The 20,459-nt window shown below is 40.4% G+C and overlaps 2 protein-coding genes across 2 annotated transcripts; one reads left to right on the top strand and one right to left on the bottom strand.

Annotated features, from left to right (window-relative positions):
* The first annotated feature begins 7,522 nt into the window (after window positions 1–7,522).
* Window positions 7,523–10,368, top strand: LOC118775174 (serpin H1-like). Its single transcript, XM_036524928.1, has 5 exons — window positions 7,523–7,551; window positions 8,491–9,099; window positions 9,286–9,384; window positions 9,701–9,933; window positions 10,066–10,368. Exons 2-5 carry the CDS (start codon window positions 8,517–8,519, stop codon window positions 10,366–10,368), a joined length of 1,218 nt encoding a protein of 405 aa, XP_036380821.1. The 5' UTR covers window positions 7,523–7,551; window positions 8,491–8,516.
* Window positions 10,369–11,668: 1,300 nt separating this feature from the next.
* On the bottom strand, window positions 11,669–14,936 carry igbp1 (immunoglobulin (CD79A) binding protein 1). The gene is made up of 6 exons (XM_036524889.1): window positions 14,704–14,936; window positions 13,831–14,139; window positions 13,018–13,213; window positions 12,658–12,737; window positions 12,448–12,557; window positions 11,669–12,354 (listed from the first exon to the last, which is right to left on the bottom strand). Exons 1-6 carry the CDS (start codon window positions 14,913–14,915, stop codon window positions 12,206–12,208), a joined length of 1,056 nt encoding a protein of 351 aa, XP_036380782.1. The 5' UTR covers window positions 14,916–14,936; the 3' UTR covers window positions 11,669–12,205.
* Between the last annotated feature and the right edge of the window lie 5,523 nt (window positions 14,937–20,459).

The raw sequence follows: 20,459 nt of genomic DNA, 5'->3' as shown, positions 1-20,459 counted from the left end.
GCGTGGCCTTTCCACCATGGCAACCCAACCTGTCAGACATACCATCACGCCACTTGCTGTAATGTTTATAGAGTAACCATATAAAATGTGGGAAATCTACTAATAGCACATTCAGAACACTCTGCTGAATCCAGAGTGCGTTTCATTCATTCAATTCTTTTACTGCAACACAACAGTTACTCTGTCACTGCTATTATTATTTATTAGAATAAACACACCTTTTTTGAGGAAGATTGGAAATATGCCTTTTCCCTTACAGGTCCAAAGAGTACTTTGTTTTCGACTTGATAATATGGAGTTGCCCCCCCCCCACCCCCCTTGCAGCTATAACAGCCTCCATTCTTCTGGGAAGGCATTCCACAAGATTTTGGAGTGTGTCTCCAGGAATTTGTGTCTATTCAGCCAAAAGAGCATTTGTGAGGTCAGGCACCGATGTTGGACGAAAAGGCCTGGCTTGCAATCAGCGTTATAATTCATCCCAAAGGTGTTCAGTCGGGTTGAGGTCAGGGCCCTGTGCAGGCCACTGGAGTTCCTCCACACCAAACTCATCAAACCATGTCTTTTTGGACGTTGCTTTGTGCACAGGGGCACAGTCATGCTGGAACAGGAAAGGGCCTTCCCCACACTGTTGCCACAATTGTCTAAAATGTCTTTGTATGCTGTAGCATTAATGTTACCCTTCACTGGAACTAAGGCCTAGCCCAAACCCTGAAAAACAGCCCCAGACCATTATCCCTCCTCCACCAAACTTTATAGTAGGCACTGTGCATTCCAGTAGGTAGCGCTCTCCTGGCATCTGCCAAACCCAGATTGGCAACAGACTGCCAGATAGCGAAGCGTGATTCATCACTCCGGAGAAGTCATGTCCACTGCTCCAGAGTCCAGTGGCGGCGTGCTTTGCACCACTCCAGCCGTCGCTTGGCATTGCGCATATAGTGATGTTGGGCTTGTGTGCAGCTGCTTGGCCATGGAAACCCATTTCATGAAGCTCCCGATGCACAGTTCTTGTGCTGATGTTGCAGCCAGAGACCGTTTGGAACTCTGTAGTGAGTGATTCAACAGAGGATAGGCAGTTTTTACATGCTATGCACTTCAGCACTCGGTGGCCCCACTCTGTAAGTTTGCGTGGTCTACCGCTTCGTGGCTGAGCTGTTGTTGCTCCTAGATGCTTCCACTTGACAATAATAACACTCACAGTTGACCCGGGCAGATCTAGCAGGGCAGAAATTTTGTGAACTAACTTGTGGTAAAGATGGCATTCTATGACAGTGCCACGTTTAAAGTCACTGAGCTCACCAGTACGACCCATTCTACTTCCGAGGTTTGTCTATGGAGATTGCATGGCTATGTGCTTGATTTTATACACCTGTTAACAATCAGTGTGGCTGAAACACCTGAACTCAATAATTAGGAGGGGTGTCCACATACTTTTTGCCATATTGTTTGTGTATGTACATATATATGAGCTTCTGAGTAGTTCCTGAGAAGTGCATTACATATTCTAGTTACAGTTTGTAAGAGGTAAGGTCTCACTCCTGCAACAAGTTTTATAATCTCAATATTAGCCATCAAACCATGTTGAGATGGTTGTCCTTGATCAAAGAATCTATTTCTATTTTTATTGGGAGGTTATTTTGCATAATAGCTGCTGTAATGGACAGTGATCCCTTAAGTGGTGCTGCTCTATGTCTTCAGTCCCCATAGGCATAACAAGGTAGTGTAAACAAAATGCAAAATACATTATGAAATTCTATTTAAACTTACCATAGATTTGGTCACAAAACTGAAAGAGTTTTGAATCAGCTTTTTTATTCATAAAATTGTGGTTAAATTATACTTTAAGCCCTCTCTGGGGCTTATTATCTGTGAGGCACAGAGATAAGCAGAAGAGATTGGTTTTCCTTGAACTCGGTGGCACAAGAGTTGTTACAGGGTTACAGTTGCCAATTGTATGTGCACATGGTCAGAATAGCCTTAACTATAATATTTCCACCATGGTGAGATACTGCCCTCTATCCGTACAAAGGATTATAAGCACAAAGTTTTTTTCCCCAATTCTTTTTCTGCTGACAGAAAATGTTCTCATTTGGAATGAATTTGGGTGAGTCAGAGCCTTGAAAGGCTATTTTCGCAAGCTATTAAACTATGTGGTTTCTACTAGTTAAACAACAAGCTTCCCTGCTGCTCTTAAAGACAGCTAAAATATGCAATACTGTTTCTTTTTCAGTCTTCTGATAAATGTCAACTAACTACATAAGATACAAGATTTCACAGAGTGAACACTAGTGTGGAGCTTGTGGGAGCGGGGAGACATATTTTTCCTTTAATTCATTGGTTTTAAATGAAATTTTAAACATTATTTTTACGAATTTAATTGAATATGAAAGCATATCTTTTCAGATTTGTTCAGGAAGTGCTAAGTGTCCTTTGATCTGTGACATATGTTGTGCTTCTTGGCAGAATTCCAGGCCACTTCACACCCTAACTTCAGTGCAGCCTGTGACCATGCCAAGCCCTATGTCCCCTGTAAACCTTCAATCCTTCCCCTAGCAGAGAGGATAGACTGGGTCCCTGGACACACACAACACCAGCCCTGTAGGAAGTACATGAATAGCCCGAACAGACCCCACAGCAGACACAAGAATGACAGGAATAAAGTGTAGGAGCAGAGATGGGACAGAGAGACCATCACCATGGAGACTATCATCAAGACTGAAATCACAGATCCCTTCCGCGTGGAGACTGTAAAAAGGGAGCTATCACCATAGAAACCATCACCATAGTTCCAGAAGGAACTAAGGTAGGAGGCTCCTGGAGCATCGCAGCACATAGAGATCAGCAGAAGAAGGGGAGGGCATACCATTTCCAAAGCAGCAGCCAGCCCACTCACTGCCCACGATTTAAGACCAGTCCACAGGCTGCAGCCACAAATGTGGTATGCATTAGGAAACAGTACACATGGAACAGCTGTGCATTGATCTTTTGTTGGGTGCCCTGGGGAGGGACTCATACCATTTTTTTGTGGTGTAAATTGAAAATGTAAGGAGTTTCATAGAGTCCTCTTAGCCAAAATAATTAAAATGGGCATATTTTTGCAACCATCAGAAATCTTGACTGTTCCAATAACAACATATAGTGATCAATGAAGATAATTATTACCTGTTGCCCAGCTGGAACAGAACAACATCAGGGACGTTTGGAGAGGACTGAAAAACATATCTGGGCATGGAAAAGGAGAGGGGGGAGACCAACCCATCGGAGTAAAGGACTGGGCAAATGAACTGAATCTGTTTTTCAACAGATTTGATTCTGCCCCCACTGCCTCAACCCACTACCCTGCCCCCTCTTCACACTGCCCCGGGCCATCCTCCACCACCCCCCTCCACCCTCCCCCCTCCTCACCCCTCTCCCTAACAGCTGACCAGGTGAGAAGGGAACTGGCAAAGATCAAGGCAAGAAAGGCCGGGACGGAATCAGCCCCAGACTGCTCAAAGACTGTGCGGACCAGCTCTGTGGTGTGGTCAGGTACATGTTCAACTTGAGCCTTAGTCTGGAGAAAGTCCCGGCCCTGTGAAAGACCTCCTGTGTGATTCCAGTGCCTAAGGTGGCACGCCCTAAGGAGCTGAACCACTTCAGGCCTGTTGCCCTGACCTCCCACCTGATGAAGACGTTGGAGAGGATCATCCTGCATCACCTGTGACCCCTGGTGAGCTCGGCGCTGGACCCCCTACAGTTTGCCTACCAGCCTGGTATCGGGGTAGAGGATGCAGTTATCTACCTCCTCCACAGATCACTGCTTCACCTGAAGAACACTGGGAGCACTGTGAGAGTCATGTTCTTTGACTTCTCCAGTGCTTTCAACACCATTCAGCCTGCACTACTGAGGGCAAAGCTGGAGGGAGCAGGAGTTGATCGCCACCTGACTGCATGGACCATTGACTACCTCACCAACAGACCACAGTATGTGAGACTCCGCGACTGTGTGTCTGATGTGGTGGCCTGTAGCACAGGTGTCCCACAGGGTACAGTGCTTTCTCCCTTCCTCTTCACACTCTACACTTCAGACTTCTGCCACAACACCAGCAACTGCTACATCCAGAAGTTCTCGGATGATACAGCCATCGTTGGATGTGTGTCTGAGGGGAATGAACTGGAATACAGGGAGGTCATCAAGGACTTTGTCAGTTGGTGTGAGCTCAACCAGCTCCACATCAACACCAGCAAGACAAAGAAGATGACTGTGGACTTTAGGAAGAGGACATCATCACACATCACGCCTGTGAACATCCAGGGTATGGACATCGCGGTGGTGGAGAATTACAAATACCTGGGTGTTCACCTTAATAACAAACTGGACTGGAGAGACAACACCCATGCCCTGTACAAGAAGGGTCAAAGCCGCCTCCACCTGCTGAGGAGGCTGAGGTCCTTCGGAGTGTGCAGGGTTCTCCTCAGGACCTTCTATGACACGGTGGTGGCCTCAGCCATCTTTTACGCTGTGGTCTGTTGGGGAGGGGACTGTACGGACAGGGACATGAAGAGACTGGACAAGCTGATCAGGACTGCAAGCTCTGTCCTGGACTCTCCACTGGACTCTGTGGAGGAGGTGGGTGAGAGGAGGATGCTATCCAAACTGGCATCCATCATGGACAACACCTCCCACCCCCTGTGCGAGTCTGTAGTGGCCCTGAGCAGCTCCTTCAGTCTCTCACTGCTTCACCCAGTGTAAGAAGGAACGCTACCGCAGGTCATTCATCCCAACTGCGGTCAGACTGTTTAATAATACCATTGGGCAATAAACCCTATCACTCAGTAAACCAATACTATGGTGTAGCTGTCAATTTTCTACTTCGCTGATCATATATAGGTTGCACACAGTGCTCATTTCTGCACTGTATTTTTTTACTTTTAATGTACATATATTTACAATATTATTGATTCTGACTTCTTATATATATATATATATATATATATATATATATATTTCTTTGCTTTTTCTTTTGTATTTTTTTTACTTGCTGTGGGATCAATAAAGTTCTATCTTACTGTCAAGAGGGACACTCCCACATGTCTATGCCTGTGTCATCAGCTTCATAGGGAAAATTCCATTTTCAAAGGCAATGGGACATTTGGCTCTTTATTAAAGGCAACTGTCCCTCAGTTCAGTACTACTCACAGATTTATTCAATATGTAAACTCGCATATGTTTTCCTCTTCCATTCAGAAATAGTTCAACTGAGTATTATCACATACAGAGAAACTGGTGATTATACAACCACATGCAAACTATGCTCACAGTGATTTGAGCTTACAGAAAGTCAGCTTTGTAGAAGTTTCTGACACAAAAGAATCTTCCTGAGGCTGAATACTGAGGGTGATTTCCAATGAGCGCTTTACAAAAAAAAAAAAAAAAAACTCCTACATTAAATTGTAATAGTACTTTGTATGTTGACACTGCTTATTGTTGTGACACATTTATATTTTTCTTCAAATGTGGTCTCACATCTGTATGTGCTGTGTTCTTATTGTTCACTGCCTGTGAACAAGAAAACCTGAAAAGGTATGAAAGGTACCTGAAAGGTACAATTTTCTCTCACGTCTTGTCAACTATGTATCTGTTAGTTGATATTACTGCCTGTGAACAAGAAAACCTGAAAAGGTTCGAATAGATTTGGACAAAATTATGAAAAGATCGCCAGTGGGACACTGTGTACTAATGGGCTACTGCTGTTGTATTTGTTGTGCCCAGTAGATGTCACCCTTATATTGACCGCTATGATTTCTCTGGACTTTTTCTGATGAACCACAACTGGAATAAAAAGAAGAAAACTGAATTACTGAATTACTCATGTCTGTCTCCACTGACATGAATACAAGCCAGTTATAGGTTCATATCTATAAACATACTTGGTAAATGTAGGCAAAACTTAAAACAATAACAACAAAATCTGAAAATCTGGGAACGTGTGTTGACCGATCATGTGCTGACAGAGTGAAAGGACTGGATGCCTCTGACTAGCCTCTCATGCCACACCAACCCCTCCTCTACCCATGTCTGTACAGCCACCCAAAACCTATGCAAAACTATAGTGGCCTCAAAATGCTTATTATTCCACATTCAACACTGAAACATTTTTGGCAGATTTTGAATTTGAACATCACTGACACCTCCTGGTATCATTACTCATCCAAAAGATTCAAATGGAGGAGAAATAACATGGAAAAAGAAATGTGAGGTTTGCATATTTGAACAGCCTAGAGCTACCTGGATACCTGGAGGGTATTATGCAAACATTCATAACAGACAGTACATAGAAAGCTATATAAACTAATGTTCTCCTTGTAGTTAGAGGACTTGTTTTGAAAGCTGTGAAAATGTTTACATCAGGAAGGATTCTACTTAAAATATCCCAGAAAACTTTTGGACACAGCTTGTGATGAAATGAAAAGACATTGAAAAGGCACAGACATCAGATTTATGCTAATTTCTTCCCTGATTTTTTTTTTGTTTTTTTGGGGGGGGGGGGGGGGGGGGGCATAGAGAAGAATCTAAAGCACTGATGTAAGTGTTAATTCTGAAAGAAATAGAAGAGAAGTAAGGTCCCATATGGTCACGATGTGGCACTGTCACACACGTTATACCATGTTGGCAGATCCAGTTTATCCCCTTTTGTTCAATGTAAAAATACTCAGGCCTAAATGGATATATTTTCTAATTTAAGACAGATTTAAATGGAAAAGGATTTATCAGTCTGGAAGCGTACAAAAACGTTGGGAGTTATTCATGAAGCTCAACCACCACGGTAAATTTGCTGCCTTTTCTAACTGTCAGGGTTTGGAATCGTTTTGATGCAGGAATGAACCTTTCTTTGGAGACTAAATAGCCCCTACCAATGATGACTTTGATATGGAATTCATCAGCTTGTCATCATCTTTGACCCAGCCTAATGCAGTTTTCTCATCTTTTGTGACTTTTGCCAGCATTGACCTCGAACGAACAGAAATTAAATTAAATTCTAATAAATCTGAAAGGTGATGTTAAGAACTCAGCGTGATGTAGGCTGTAGTCTTTGCTAAGGTTTTAAGTTAGGGTTAGGACACTTCGGACATGTTGGTTTCTTCTGGTACTGCTGTAATTTTGAATACGTGGCAGTGTCGCGCAAGAGTGTGCCAAATGAATTCCCCCGTTCTTACTTTTTATTTGCCTACATTTACACTTATATTTATATTACATTATTTCGTTATTACGTTACTTACTGGAGTTCACTGGATATGTTTTTTTCAGGGAGTGAAAATGATGCAATAGCTGTTATATCTTGCAATTCTTCTTCGTCCGAATGTTCAGTATACATCTTATGAATATTACTGATGTTAAATGATACCTGGGAGGCGATTCCTTTGGTTCCACTCGCATTTCAAAGGCAGTAGCCTACCAGCGATGTGCCGAGAGATTCTGGAAGTTTCTGAGGCAACTGTATAAAGGGGTCGCCTTCATCAGTTGCAGAGTTGTGAAGACAGAAGACTTGCACGAACTTTACTAGTAAGACTAAGGTAAGCCATTACACTGTCTTATTTTTATTGTGATATGCGCGAAACATGCATGAACTGTTTTGTACGATAAAATGTAGTAGGCAACATTTTTCTTCCACGCTAGGAGCACATGGAATAAATTTAACAGATTAATAATGTGATTATTTTAGCAGATTAATAAATGTGTTATTTAAATCACGTGAAATACTTGTATTGCATAAACGACTGTTGTGTAAATTCGTAAAACCATTTATCATATAAAGACATAATTCTTCTTCCATGAAGTGTGGGAAATCTAAACTTCTCTCTCTTGAATTCATAGCTCAACTTAGAAAACTGCCACGTCAGTTTGTCTACTTTCAACTGATGTGTACCTTATAATTATCTGTAAGAATCTCTCAGGTTTACAAAGCGGTAATCTTAGAGGCAAATGACAAACCATTTAAGCGCATAATAAAATGCGTTCTGTTCAAACCAGTGTTTTACGTGTAAAATTGTTTCTTTCAGAATGGACGTCACAGAGCCTTTCATCGCATTGAAAAGTTTGCATTTCATAACATGGAAATAGATATGGAGACATTTTCAACTCAATACTGTCTACAGAAGTTTCAAAACTGTGTTTGTTTTGAGCCAGCGTTTATTTCTTGATGAGCCCACTGTTGCAATAAAATAGTTTGGGGGAAATTTGGTTAATACGTAATAAACATCTTTTGTACTATCAGTTACTGGTGTATGTATGCCACCCAAAAGGGCAATTTCATATTAAACTGGACATTAATCATTGTATGCACAGTAGGGCAGTAAAGTGTTGAATTAAAGATGAATCTACTGCAAGAAAAAATACAGAAAAATTGGTAAGAACCTTTGAGTTAAACACTTTAAATTACCTATGTAATCACTGTTACACAGTTTACTAATTACCAGGTTTTTTTTTTTTTTTTATCTTTTCTTGGTTTGCAGTTACAAATTGCAGATTGCAAGAAGCGATGGCCTTCCATGTGGCAGTAGTAGCTGTTCTTCTGGGCATAGTTGTTGCAGAACCTCTGTCCAAGAAAGATCCTTCCACCATGCTGTCAGAGAGCACCATCAACCTAGGCCTCAATCTGTATCACACCATGGTGAAGGACTCATCTTTGAAATCACAGAACATTCTCTTCTCACCTGTGGTGCTGGCATCTTCACTTGGTGTCATGACCCTGGGTGCCAGGCAGAACACAGCCAGTCAGGTCAAGTCTCTCCTGAACGTGCTGCTACACGATGACAAACTCCATTTGTCTCTCTCTGAACTGCTTGGTGACGTGAGCAACGAAGCTGTACGCAACACCACTTGGAAGATTGGAAGCCGTTTCTATGGGCCAGCTTGGGCCAGCTTGACCCGGGAATTCGTTGAGAAGAGCAAGCTGCACTACGGACATGGCCACAGCAAAATTAACTTCAGGGACAAGAGGAGTGCCCTTGAAGAAATCAACAAGTGGGCAGCTGAAAACACCGGGGGCAAACTGCCTGAGGTTACTAAAGATTTGCCTGCGGCTGAAGGAGCCATGTTCGTCAATACTATGTACTTCAAACGTAAGTGACATTTCAGCAATTTAATAAACAAGATTCACCAGAGAAGTGTTCCCAGACAGTTATTCCTCAGTTCATGCAGAGCCGTTTTCATAATGTGTGCTTTTCACCATAATGTTTTTCATTTGCATTATAGCAAGTGTGTCCGATAATGTTCACTAACATGCACCAACTTGTTTCTTTTTACAGCTCACTGGGGTGAGGCCTTTCATCACAGCATGGTGGATAAAAGAGGCTTTTTGATGTCCCGGACTCGCACTGTGTCTGTGCCAATGATGCATCGTACAGGTGAGGAATTTCTGGCACTACCTCAGCTGTCCATGCCAATGGCCGATTTGAGGTTTTTTTTTTTGGCATGTTGCAGCATTATGTTTTAGATGCAGCAATTAAACTACCTGTCAAAAAGATGAGATTATGTGTTAAGGTTGTATTTATTGTCAGTTTTTTGTCTATGGATAATCACTTTGTACTTTGAGACATCTTTGAGACTTAATTCCAGCTATTAATGGCCATAGATAATCAAGACTGTCTGCACTTAATATGCATTATGCTAATACCACTCCCAGAAAAAGCACACCATAGTGATCCCTGTTCTGTCTTGTAGGTTTTTATAAATATTTTGAAGATGAGGCCAATCAGTTACAGATAGTTGAGATGCCCCTGGGCCAGAAGCAAACCAGCCTGCTCGTCGTTATGCCTTTCCATGTTGAGCCACTGGAAAGACTGGAGAACATGCTGACCAGAGAAAATCTCCGCCAGTGGTCAGAGCAAATGGAAGAAGTAGCTGTTGCTGTGTCCTTGCCCAAAATTGACCTGGATGTCAAACATGAGATGCAGGTAAGTGAGTTTGGGACCACATCTATAGGGTGTTGATGGATACAGACACAACTATTTTGAAAACTAATCGACTAACTTAACCTAATCTATATCTGTATCTAATTACCTAAGTTTTGTGAAATTCTTTCACAGAAACACCTGCAGCAGCTTGGCTTAGTGGAGGCTGTTGACAAATCCAAGGCAGACTTCTCAGGAATCACGGGGAAGAAAGACCTACACATCTCCAATTTCCTTCATGCGACTGCATTTGAGTTGAATACTGGAGGCAATCCATTTGATGAGAATTTGTTTGGTCGGGAGGAGCTGAGGTCACCCAAACTTTTCTATGCTGACCATCCATTCATTTTCCTTGTGCAAGACAAAAAGACCAATTCTATTCTCCTCATAGGTAGAATTATAAAACCAAATGGTGACGGAAGACATGACGAACTGTGAGGAGTACGAAAATCTTCAGAACGTTGCACTGTAATTGAAATTTTTGATCCCGTGTCCAAGATTTGTTTTATTGTTGATACTGAGTCAATTCTGCCTCCTCAGTGGAGAAGGGTAAAAGGGAATGCTATAGCTCCTGAGTGGAGAAGCACAGTGCAGGATGTGGAACTCGCACTCTCCTTTGCAGCAAATTATTGTTAAAAGAGAAGTTAGGACAATTTACAGTACTGGTTCGTGCCACTAATGCATTGTCTATCTCGGTACTGAATTTCTGTTGGTTTCATGTCTCCATCTCAGGAAGTCATTTTTTACATAGCATGGTGGTCCCCAGATTGCTCATTTATGATGTTATTTTTTATGTAATAAAGCTGCCTTTTTCATATAACGTGACTACTGAGCATTAACTTACAGCAGTTAATACAATGCATGCCATTCCACTTTAATATTGAAACAAGCCTTGACACAGTTTCATTAAAATAATACCTATGGTATATGAAAACCATTAAATGGTCAAACAAAATTTAAGATGGTGATTCAAATATGGTTCATCTTAACGAAGATGATAATGCAAGATATGGAGCTCATTGCATCATGGTAATGTCTTTATTGCTGAAAAATTATAGAATACAAGTCAGCAAAATTTATTAAGAATTGCAGCAAATCAAAAATGTATCAGCAAAATTCATAGATACTGTAGAATTATATCATATGAATAGAACTCAGAAGCCTGCAGCGTTCTGTTTCTTCATAAGCTTTTTTGGCTCAAAGCATCCATTTCATGAAGATACTGAAGGCCTCAATATGAATACGATGTTAATACTTAGAGACTCAAGGAATTAATGTATCAATTTCTTAACTACACCACTGAAGTGAAAGGAGTTGACCTGCTTTAGTGATTGACACTCATTGGTGGGCTTTGTTGGACATGAGTGAGTGCTTTTACATAAGGATTAGGCTTACTGAATGTTGTACATGAACACACTTCAAGAAAAACTGCCAGAAGCCACCATTAAAATAAAACCTGGACATACATGCTCCATGTAACCTGCCTAAGTCAACCTGGCTAATTCTATGAGGAAAATCCTCTTCTCTCCTCTACCATTTCATATTCAATTTGTGACAAAACAAAATTTAAGTAGTCAATTTCCATTTCACAACTTAATATAAATACCAATGTCTCTTTATAGTTAGAAACCAATTCTCTGAGTACTGCAAATACATAATTATATCAAATTATCTCATATGACAGAACATTTCATTTGAATTATTCTGACTGAGACATTGAAATGAACTTTTTCTGGTCTTTATTTTGGCAAGAGGTTATTTTTAAAACAATATTGCAACAAGTGTTGACATTCAAAAAAATAAATCTCTTTAGACTATCAAGTTCCAAGATGTAGACCAGCACAGAACAGACACAGATGCCGTTCACATTAGCGGTCATATTTTTCAAGGTGGTCTGATCTGACCACAAGAGCAGTATGTCTCATTCAAAACTCATGAAGAAATGGCCATAATAGCAAAAATTCAATTGGCTGAATGTCCCTAAAACTAATATCTTCCAGAAAAAAATAACCTGGCAACTTTGACTTAACCCCTCCCTTCCAAACCAATGACCCAGTATTCTGCACTGCCAGATTACATCACAAGGCAACATCAAATGAGCAAACACATGAAAATCTACAAAACTAACAGCAACTTTCAATCAATGTGTTGCCGTTTTTTTCACGGCAGGCAAAAACATTGGCCATTCTGTTTATAACTGTTTCGTGTCTGCATGCTATTGAAATGTGTGTGAATGCAGCACATCACCAGGAAAGCATTTTGACCTGGACACACGTCAGCCCATGTTTTTGCGGTTGCCATAGCCTCTTCGGTGGGTGTCTTTCCAGTTGTCCCAGTCCCGTGCTTTCTGCAAAGCCTCCTCATCGTCATTTTCTATCTGCCGCTCCTTTTCCTCTCTCTCACGTTCTTCGTTGTCAATGTCAGCTGAAAAAGGGCAGGAACGTCAGGGCACCCAGTGAGAGGTTTACTCAACTTCACTGTTAAACATGATTTACAGTACATGTGGTTTCACCCTACCAGCACTCCTTGGGATTCCCTGATCGGGGAGCACTCCACGCTTTCTGTGTTGCTCGTACCAGTCATCCACCGTCATTGTTGGTAGGCTGGGATAACCTGCACCAAACACTCTAAAAACATGTCCAGGAAGATATCAACCTTTAGATAACGGTGGCTATTTTTTTTTCCACAGTAGACAATCAAAACAAATGAATATGTCGATTTGGGTACCTGGCTTGAACAGCATCTTTCGTAAGAATGAAGGGCTTCATTGGAGGCCTCTGCTGGAATTGTGACGGTTTTGGTGGATTCTAGCCATTTAAAAAGAAAAGTGTTTTAGTAAGCATGAAACAGACAAGCTACTGTGTATACCAGGTACTGCCAGGCCCAGACTTAATCCCCCACCCCTTCTCTCTCTCTCTCTCTCTCTCTCACTCACACTCACACTCACACTCACACTCACACTCACACTCACACTCACACTCACACTCACACTCACACTCTCACACACACACACACACACACACACACACACACACACACACACACACACACACACACACAGCTTCACATGTCAAGTACAATCTATACCTGTTTAAGTATATCCATCTTCTTCAAAATCTCCACTTCCTGGTCAATGCTCTCAATTTCTTCCAAAGCAATAGTAATCCATCTTCTGACTGTGAGGAGGTAGAAGTCCCGAACTACTTCATCCTCTGCCTGCCCACTCTCTACTATAGACTTGATTTCTGACAGCTTAGCTTCTGTTTCTTTCTTCTGTTTATATCTGGGGGAAAATAATGTGGACAAACATAAAGCATGTTTACAGTCTTTGCTTGTGTGCAACCACCAAACTAATGTAGACTATTAGTAGAATATACCTTAACACTGCTTTATTTGGGTTTCAAGCTCTGGGCGGGAAGTGACCTTGCTTTTTTCCCCCCTAAGAACACTTCCTAAATCATGGCAATGGCACCACTTCCATGGACAAGAAAATGTATTGTGCTTTGTGGCCAAAATAATATTTTAGAACTCCACATCAAACAGGTTAATGATTCTGGTGACTAAAACTGAACTTAAATTAAATTCCCTGTCACAGTCGTTATAAAGGAAGCAAAAACTGGCAATACATGGTGGATTTTTGCATTAGAACGTTTACCATAAACTCATATTATCATCATATTATTGATTACTCAGTATGGGAGTACTCAATCACTACTTAATTACGTTCTAACAGAAAGAGTGTCACATGGTTTGTCATCAGAAATGCAGTGAGACTTGATTCTGTTACATCAATATTTTGTAGACAGGTAAAATTTCATCTGGCACTGAAACATAAATGTGTCTGCTGTGAATCACCACTATGTTAATATGGGAATGTTTAATCACTGTTAAAAAAGCAACCTTTCGATTTTTGCTTGTCTCTGAGTTGCCATGGCAATCAAATCCGGAGGTTTGACAGATGACGACGGTCCATTCTCTGCGTCCTCGGGTGTGTCATCAGAATTGTCGTTTGTTTTGGGTAGTTCGAACTTCATTATGTTGTAGTCTTTGCATCTTTTCAAGAAGTCAAAAAAGTAAACCTTCGCCGTCTGGACCTGTTCCAGGCGCTTTGCCATGTTCACTTGCTTCATTGTCAGAGCCCCAAGAAGTGCAGGCAGCATTAGGTACTTGAGATCGGTGGTCGCTATCTCCTCCAGTTCTTCATTTCGGCTGTAAAATAAAACTGCATTTAAACCATTTTCAGGATGTCAAGTATTAGGACATCTAGCTAGACTCTCCATTGTTTCTCATCACATACACTGTAGTTAGTCAGCTACACAGTTTGCTAGCTAGCTAAACAAACAGATAAATAGTTCGCTAACAACGAGTATTTCAAATCTCAGTGTTGTCACTTGACTTTGATACTCAACAGTTTATCTAGCTAGCAAAACATAATAGCTGCTACTGTTATATTCAATTGCTTGCTAGCCATAGACCTTAGATCACTCCTCGTCTGTTCATTGCAAATTTGTTAGCTAGTCTGAACAATTATACAGCAACACGTTTCATACCACTGAGTGGTGTGCCCAGTGCAAGAATACAGCAAAGCATTGCTATTTAGCTAGCGTAGCTACACAACCCGCTGATTTGGACGGTTATGACAGGACGTTAGCTACGTAGTTTGCTAGCTAACATGTTATCATAGTTAATATTGTATGCTACTGTGTTAGGTTTTTTAGATGGAAAATAAGGGTTAGTGACTAGCTTGCTAGATTGCTAGAGTTATAACGTTACCTGAACAAGTCGAGCTGGGCTACCATTCGCGTTGCCTCCTCCAGATGCAAAATCCCACGTTTGACTTTAACCTGGATAGGGTTGGATCCAGTGGGTTCGTTGGTGCTGTCAACCTCCTCGTACAATTTCCATCCACGATCTAATAATTCAGAAAGTTTCGGCGATTCTGTCTCAGAATTTTGGGTCTCACTAGTGCCTTCTGCAGCTGCCATTTTATTTCTGTATGCTTTTGTCAACAAGGCATGACTACTCCCGGCATCCGTAATGTCCGGCTACTCATTTCCTGCGCATATGAGCTGGTATGACGAATGCAGCCGCCTGGACCTAAAGACCATGCGAAACGAGGCGAACCATACGGTAACGTTACAGATAAATTAGTATGCACAGATCCGAATGCAACACAGATTCCAGGTTCCATAATCTTAACACGCAGTACTTGTCATGCAAACAGGGATACACACTGGCAATTTTTTCCAGCAACACCATTAGTCTGGCCACGTAGTTATGTTTAGCAACCAGCTAGACGGCGAACGTTAACTAAAATGCGAACTATCCACACAATTAAGTTGCAGAATGTAAACACTTCGCTCTTTTCATCACACAGATTTAGTGATTGTTTTTTTTTTTTTTTTAGTTTAAACATGTACTTAAAAAAACGTGGTTTCAAAAGGAAAACTTAAAAACCGTGTCATTTCTAGAGGAAGATTTAATTGAGCTACACTTACATGGAAATTACTCTTCTTGGTTATGTATCCAAAATATCACAGGGTGACACTGGTGGTTCCACGTCAACGAGTGCAAGGTGGCAGAGTCAGATAGAAGTCATTGGTAAATGATACCTTGTAGGGTCTATTGTAAATGTGTAAAAAATGTTGTCTTTAAATTACTGGACTGTGAGGGCTTTTTAAACTGTTTGGAGCTGTTACATTCTTAGAAGCAAAAACATTTTCGGGAATGTTCAGGAGTAATTTTTTTTATCAAGAATCAATAAGCAAATCAGACATTCTTAATTGCATGTTGCTTCCTGACTATTACTGCTGACTGCCTGACCTGAGCATCACAAAAGAGTTGAGATCTTTCTACAGGGTACAGCGATGCTCTCTGAAGACACGATTAAACACATCACAAACTGTCTGTGTCCCTATCACGATACGACAAAACCATTCCCGGGATCCAAGGCAAACTGGATTGCTTTTGGAAGTGGTGTTAGTGGGTCAATAGGGGGCCCTCTTCACTTTGAATTTTACAGAAGTAAAATCCAACACTGCAGTGCAATGACGTGAGAGTACTGTGCTGTAGAGGGTGCAATCCTTCAGATAAGATGTGAATTTGAGGTGTTGATTCACTGTGGTGATTAAATATTGAATCGATATTGTCAACCTCAAAGTCCCAGTAAATTTCCCAACACTGGCTGTTTACATCTGACAACCTAGTAATTTCCTCTACAGTTGGTTACACAATCCTTTCCACACAAGTAATAACCGATGATATAATAACTCTGGGTAATGTAACAGCTTTATATGATGTATGCTGAATTTATAATGTGGTAACTTCCAGATGCAATCCTGTGTAATAAACGATAAATGGAAAATGTAATGAGGTTATTACATCATCAGCTGGGGAATTTTTTTTTTATGAATAATGTAATTACATACCAGTATCATTGTCTTTTTGTTCTCTCATTCATTTTAAGTGTCACATGCACAGACACATACTAGCACATGTACATGCAAACACATCTGCACACACACACATGTACACACACTCCTAATATAAGTACAGTATATGAGGAATAATATGTTCTGTTGAAATGTTTCATCAGAGAATGTTCCATAAAAGGCAAAATTACATCGTAAAAGTTATTACATAATTGGTTGTTACACCACTTCAAAATGAGTTCTCAATTGAGGAGCGCTCTTGTAACAGAAATGTCTAGATCAAACAAGCATATCTGAAACCGAATGAGTTTCATACTCATATAGTACATGTCCTAATTATAAGCAAATTCATGTAACCCCTAAAATATGTTCATATGCTTGCACCTTGCAGTTTTCTTTTCAATCGAACATCACCTGGCTACAGTAAAGAAAACAGGATAACAGTCCTATAAAAGGTCACCAAATGGTCTCATAGCAATATCACTTATAATAGAGGTTGTGACATAGCACACTTCCTGGCAATCTGTCAGTTTAAGTTTTAAGATTGTTTATACAGTGCTTGTGACTGATATGTACTGCTTTTGGAGGTGTGATGTAATTTTATTGGACTCTTCACTGAAAGTTTAAAACATACTATAAACAAATATAGATTGTTCTTGTAATGTAATCAAACAAAACAAAACAGTGCTCGGCAAGATTTGGGTTCGGGATTTACTTTTATAGTTGTTGTAGGATAAAATGTTTATGTTACAGTGAGGTCCATGCTGTTTATGTGTTGTTTCCATCTTCACCACAGGTCTGCTGTGTAGGAGGGAATGTATATTCCAAGAGAGATTCATCTGTGATGCTTTGTAAGACCATAATTTAAAACTCTGGAGACAGTAAGGAATTCCGCTGAGTGGGATAAGGAAGGGGAAGGGTTGGAAAACAATCTATTTCTAAGAGCACAATCCTGGAGTGTGGTAGCCTTTCTGTGTCCACTAAAAAAATGTTGATTTCAACAAAATGGCACAATATAGAGACAATCTATCAATCTTCTGGTATTTGCTGGAGATGTGGGAGAATATTTAGCTGGGAACAAGGCGGGCAGCTTCCAGTTTGTATGAGATATCTTGGACAAGTGGTGGACATTCTAGTTTGCTCCCTTCTCATGGGTGACTTGTAACCTGTAAACAGTGGAGGTCAGAAAAGAATAGAGAGCCTTTAAAGAGATGACAGACATGGAGTTGAGGCATTCTGATTATTTGTGTGTTATAAACAAAGCTGAAAGAGATCATCTTTTTTTTAAATCCATGGCATATATTGGGGAACTAAAAGGGGTTACTTAGCCCTATAATAAGTGCATTACAATAGCAACTATATAACCAATATTTCAACATCTATGGATTTCCTGATGTTGATTTATCGTTTTTCATTTTCCTTTGATTTAATTTCAATATACTTTTATAATACGAATGGCACAAAGTGTAGAATAAAGCTGCATTTGAACGTTGAAGCAATTTGTTGTTTATGAGTTTGTTTGCATTGTTTTTCCTGTTGAGGACATGAAAGCGATAGGTTGTGGCTGAGCACCAATTCATAGCAATTGTTAAGGCTGACTAGTTCTGAATTGGGTGAAAATGGCTACAAGGGACTGAGAAGTGGAGATCAAATCTCTGAGCTGATTTCAGCAGTCAGTTGAGAATGACACAGCAATTTAGGCAGTGCAATGGTGTCTAGGCTCCATTGCTTCATCAATGGGGTGCAGCGTCAAGCACTCCACCCTGGTTTCTGGACATCATCCAGAGGCCTGCTCAGTTGCTCTATGGTGCAATCTACGGGGGCCTTGATATTTTATGTGTGCCTCCTTGGAAAGGCACTCAACAAAGCTTTGTTGGCCCTCCTTAACTTGAAACTGACCATAATGCTTAAATTTTGAAAACTTGCTTTAAAACTGTGGTGGCCAGGTGGATTGGACATTTTTTCTGTGCCTAAATCTAACATCAACAAATATGCAAAATATAAAGCTGTAAGTGGTTTTGTGAGTAATGCATACATTTCTACAAGTGAAATTATTTTATGATGGGGTTGTTCTGAGACTGATCATGCTGCAACATGACCTCTGCAAGCCAGGGAAAGATGCTTGTCTCAACAAAGGTCCAGTATGACCTGTGGCATTCAAATGTGTCTGCAGTCTACCACAAGTAATCTTTACCAAAGGCAATTGGAGGATTAGTGTGTTCCTTAAAAAGTCATGTCCCACTCTAAGGTGTGAGTACAATTGTTTCAGCATCTTTTGATCATAAGTCCTGCTCCTGATGGTGCTGTAAAGGAGAAAACCATATAGTTTACCAAAGCCTCCAATGGGATGCCTCAGTCTAGATTCACTATTGGGTGGCCAGGACAACATTCCTCTCAGCAGAGCCAGATTCAGACCAGTTGGTCTTTTTTGTTTGTTTTTGTTTTTTTCTTGTAACAGCCACAAAAGCCATAAAAGGTAATGTGTGTTAGCATAAGCATATAAATAAACACATGTCACAGCATGAATGACTTCAGATGATCTAATTAATTGTCAAATATGAAGGAGCCCAAGAACTTGAGTGTTGACAGTGTAGTGCTGCATATTAATGCCATGCTATGTGCAAACCCCTCATTTGAAAATGCAGATTTTAGATTCAAGCATATTTAGATTTAAGCACATGTGATGCCCATTGGATTGCACAGACTAATTTACAGAGAAATTGATTGATTTCAACAGACTACCCATGGGGTGTTTTGCTGTGTTCTGCGCATTCACTGATTTTTTAATCATTTGTGTTGTTCACCATGAATCTGGTAAATGCACAATTATGTTCAACTAACTTCACATTTTGTAAGTGTTCACTGAGTGAAGCCAATATTATTCTCAGGAATCCCTGCCTGACAAAAAAAAACAATGTGAAAACCATTTATTTTCTATCTGTCCACTTTTGCCTTTTGGGAGGTAATTACGAGTTAACTGTTTACTCTTTGCTAAAGTGTGGACTGTTCTGAGACTATAAACACAGAAAGAGAAAAAAAGATCTTAGCATTTAAGTGCAATTAATCTTGTGGTAGCTCTGGTTTTAGCTTTGTACACTTTGCAAACTGAGCCTCTGGCCCCAGCAAGGCTTTGAGAAGAAATGTGAAAAGTTGTTCATAACCCAGAGCTAATGATTTTACTTACCCTGAGGGTTGTGCAAATTTCACATGAGTGTGGGATGGAGTTCACTGAAAGGAAAAAGTCATGTCTCCACCCCAGTGAGAGAGATTTATGTGCCACAAGATCCATGTAATCTACCTATTTAGTCTAACAATACAATTGCTGAATGTATAACTGAATTTTTCTGTGAATTATTGGAGCAATTTGTGATAACATTTTTGTAATGTGATGAAAAAAGAGGAAACAATTTTCTCCCCCTCCTCCATTTTCACATCTCCATAGCAGAGGAACATTTAGCAACAACAAAAGGCCACATAAAAAGGGAGCTAAAAAGACATTCTAAATCTCTCTCCACTCTTATACCTTGGGAAGAGAGTAGTATCCACCATTCTAATTTTCTGAAGTACCTGAAATTCTATATGCAAACAAGCGCAATGAAGATAAAATGATTCAGCTTACATTTAAATTTTAAAAGCAGTACATATACAAATAAAAACAATACATTTTATAAACAATACATCTCATCTCATGTAATTTTACAATGTATTTGTGGATGCATTTTTGGACAGTAATTTCCTATATGCCACTCATCTGAAATCCCAAGGGAGTTTGAGAGGACAGGTTGTCCTTCTTGGCGGCCTCCTACAGAGTTCCTTGTTGGTGGAAGCCAGGAATGTCTTACTGAGCTTTGAGGCAAATATTGACCTGTTTGAATGGTAAAATGAGGGGGCAATGGATTTTTAGCTCAGTAACTGGCAAGAGAAGTAAGTGACACTCCACCAGTTGTAACCTGAAGAAGTGTGTGTGTGTGTGTCTGTTACGTATCTGTAATTTTCATATGTTGAAACAGACACCTTTGATTGTATATAGGTTTGTGTATATACACTTATACTGGCATGTGCTATCTGCATTCCTTTTTGTCTGAACTGATAATATCT

The sequence above is a fragment of the Megalops cyprinoides genome, chromosome 3 (genome assembly GCF_013368585.1).
Source record: "Megalops cyprinoides isolate fMegCyp1 chromosome 3, fMegCyp1.pri, whole genome shotgun sequence".
NCBI lineage: Eukaryota > Metazoa > Chordata > Actinopteri > Elopiformes > Megalopidae > Megalops > Megalops cyprinoides.
This window is presented reverse-complemented; position numbering and strand designations above follow the sequence as displayed.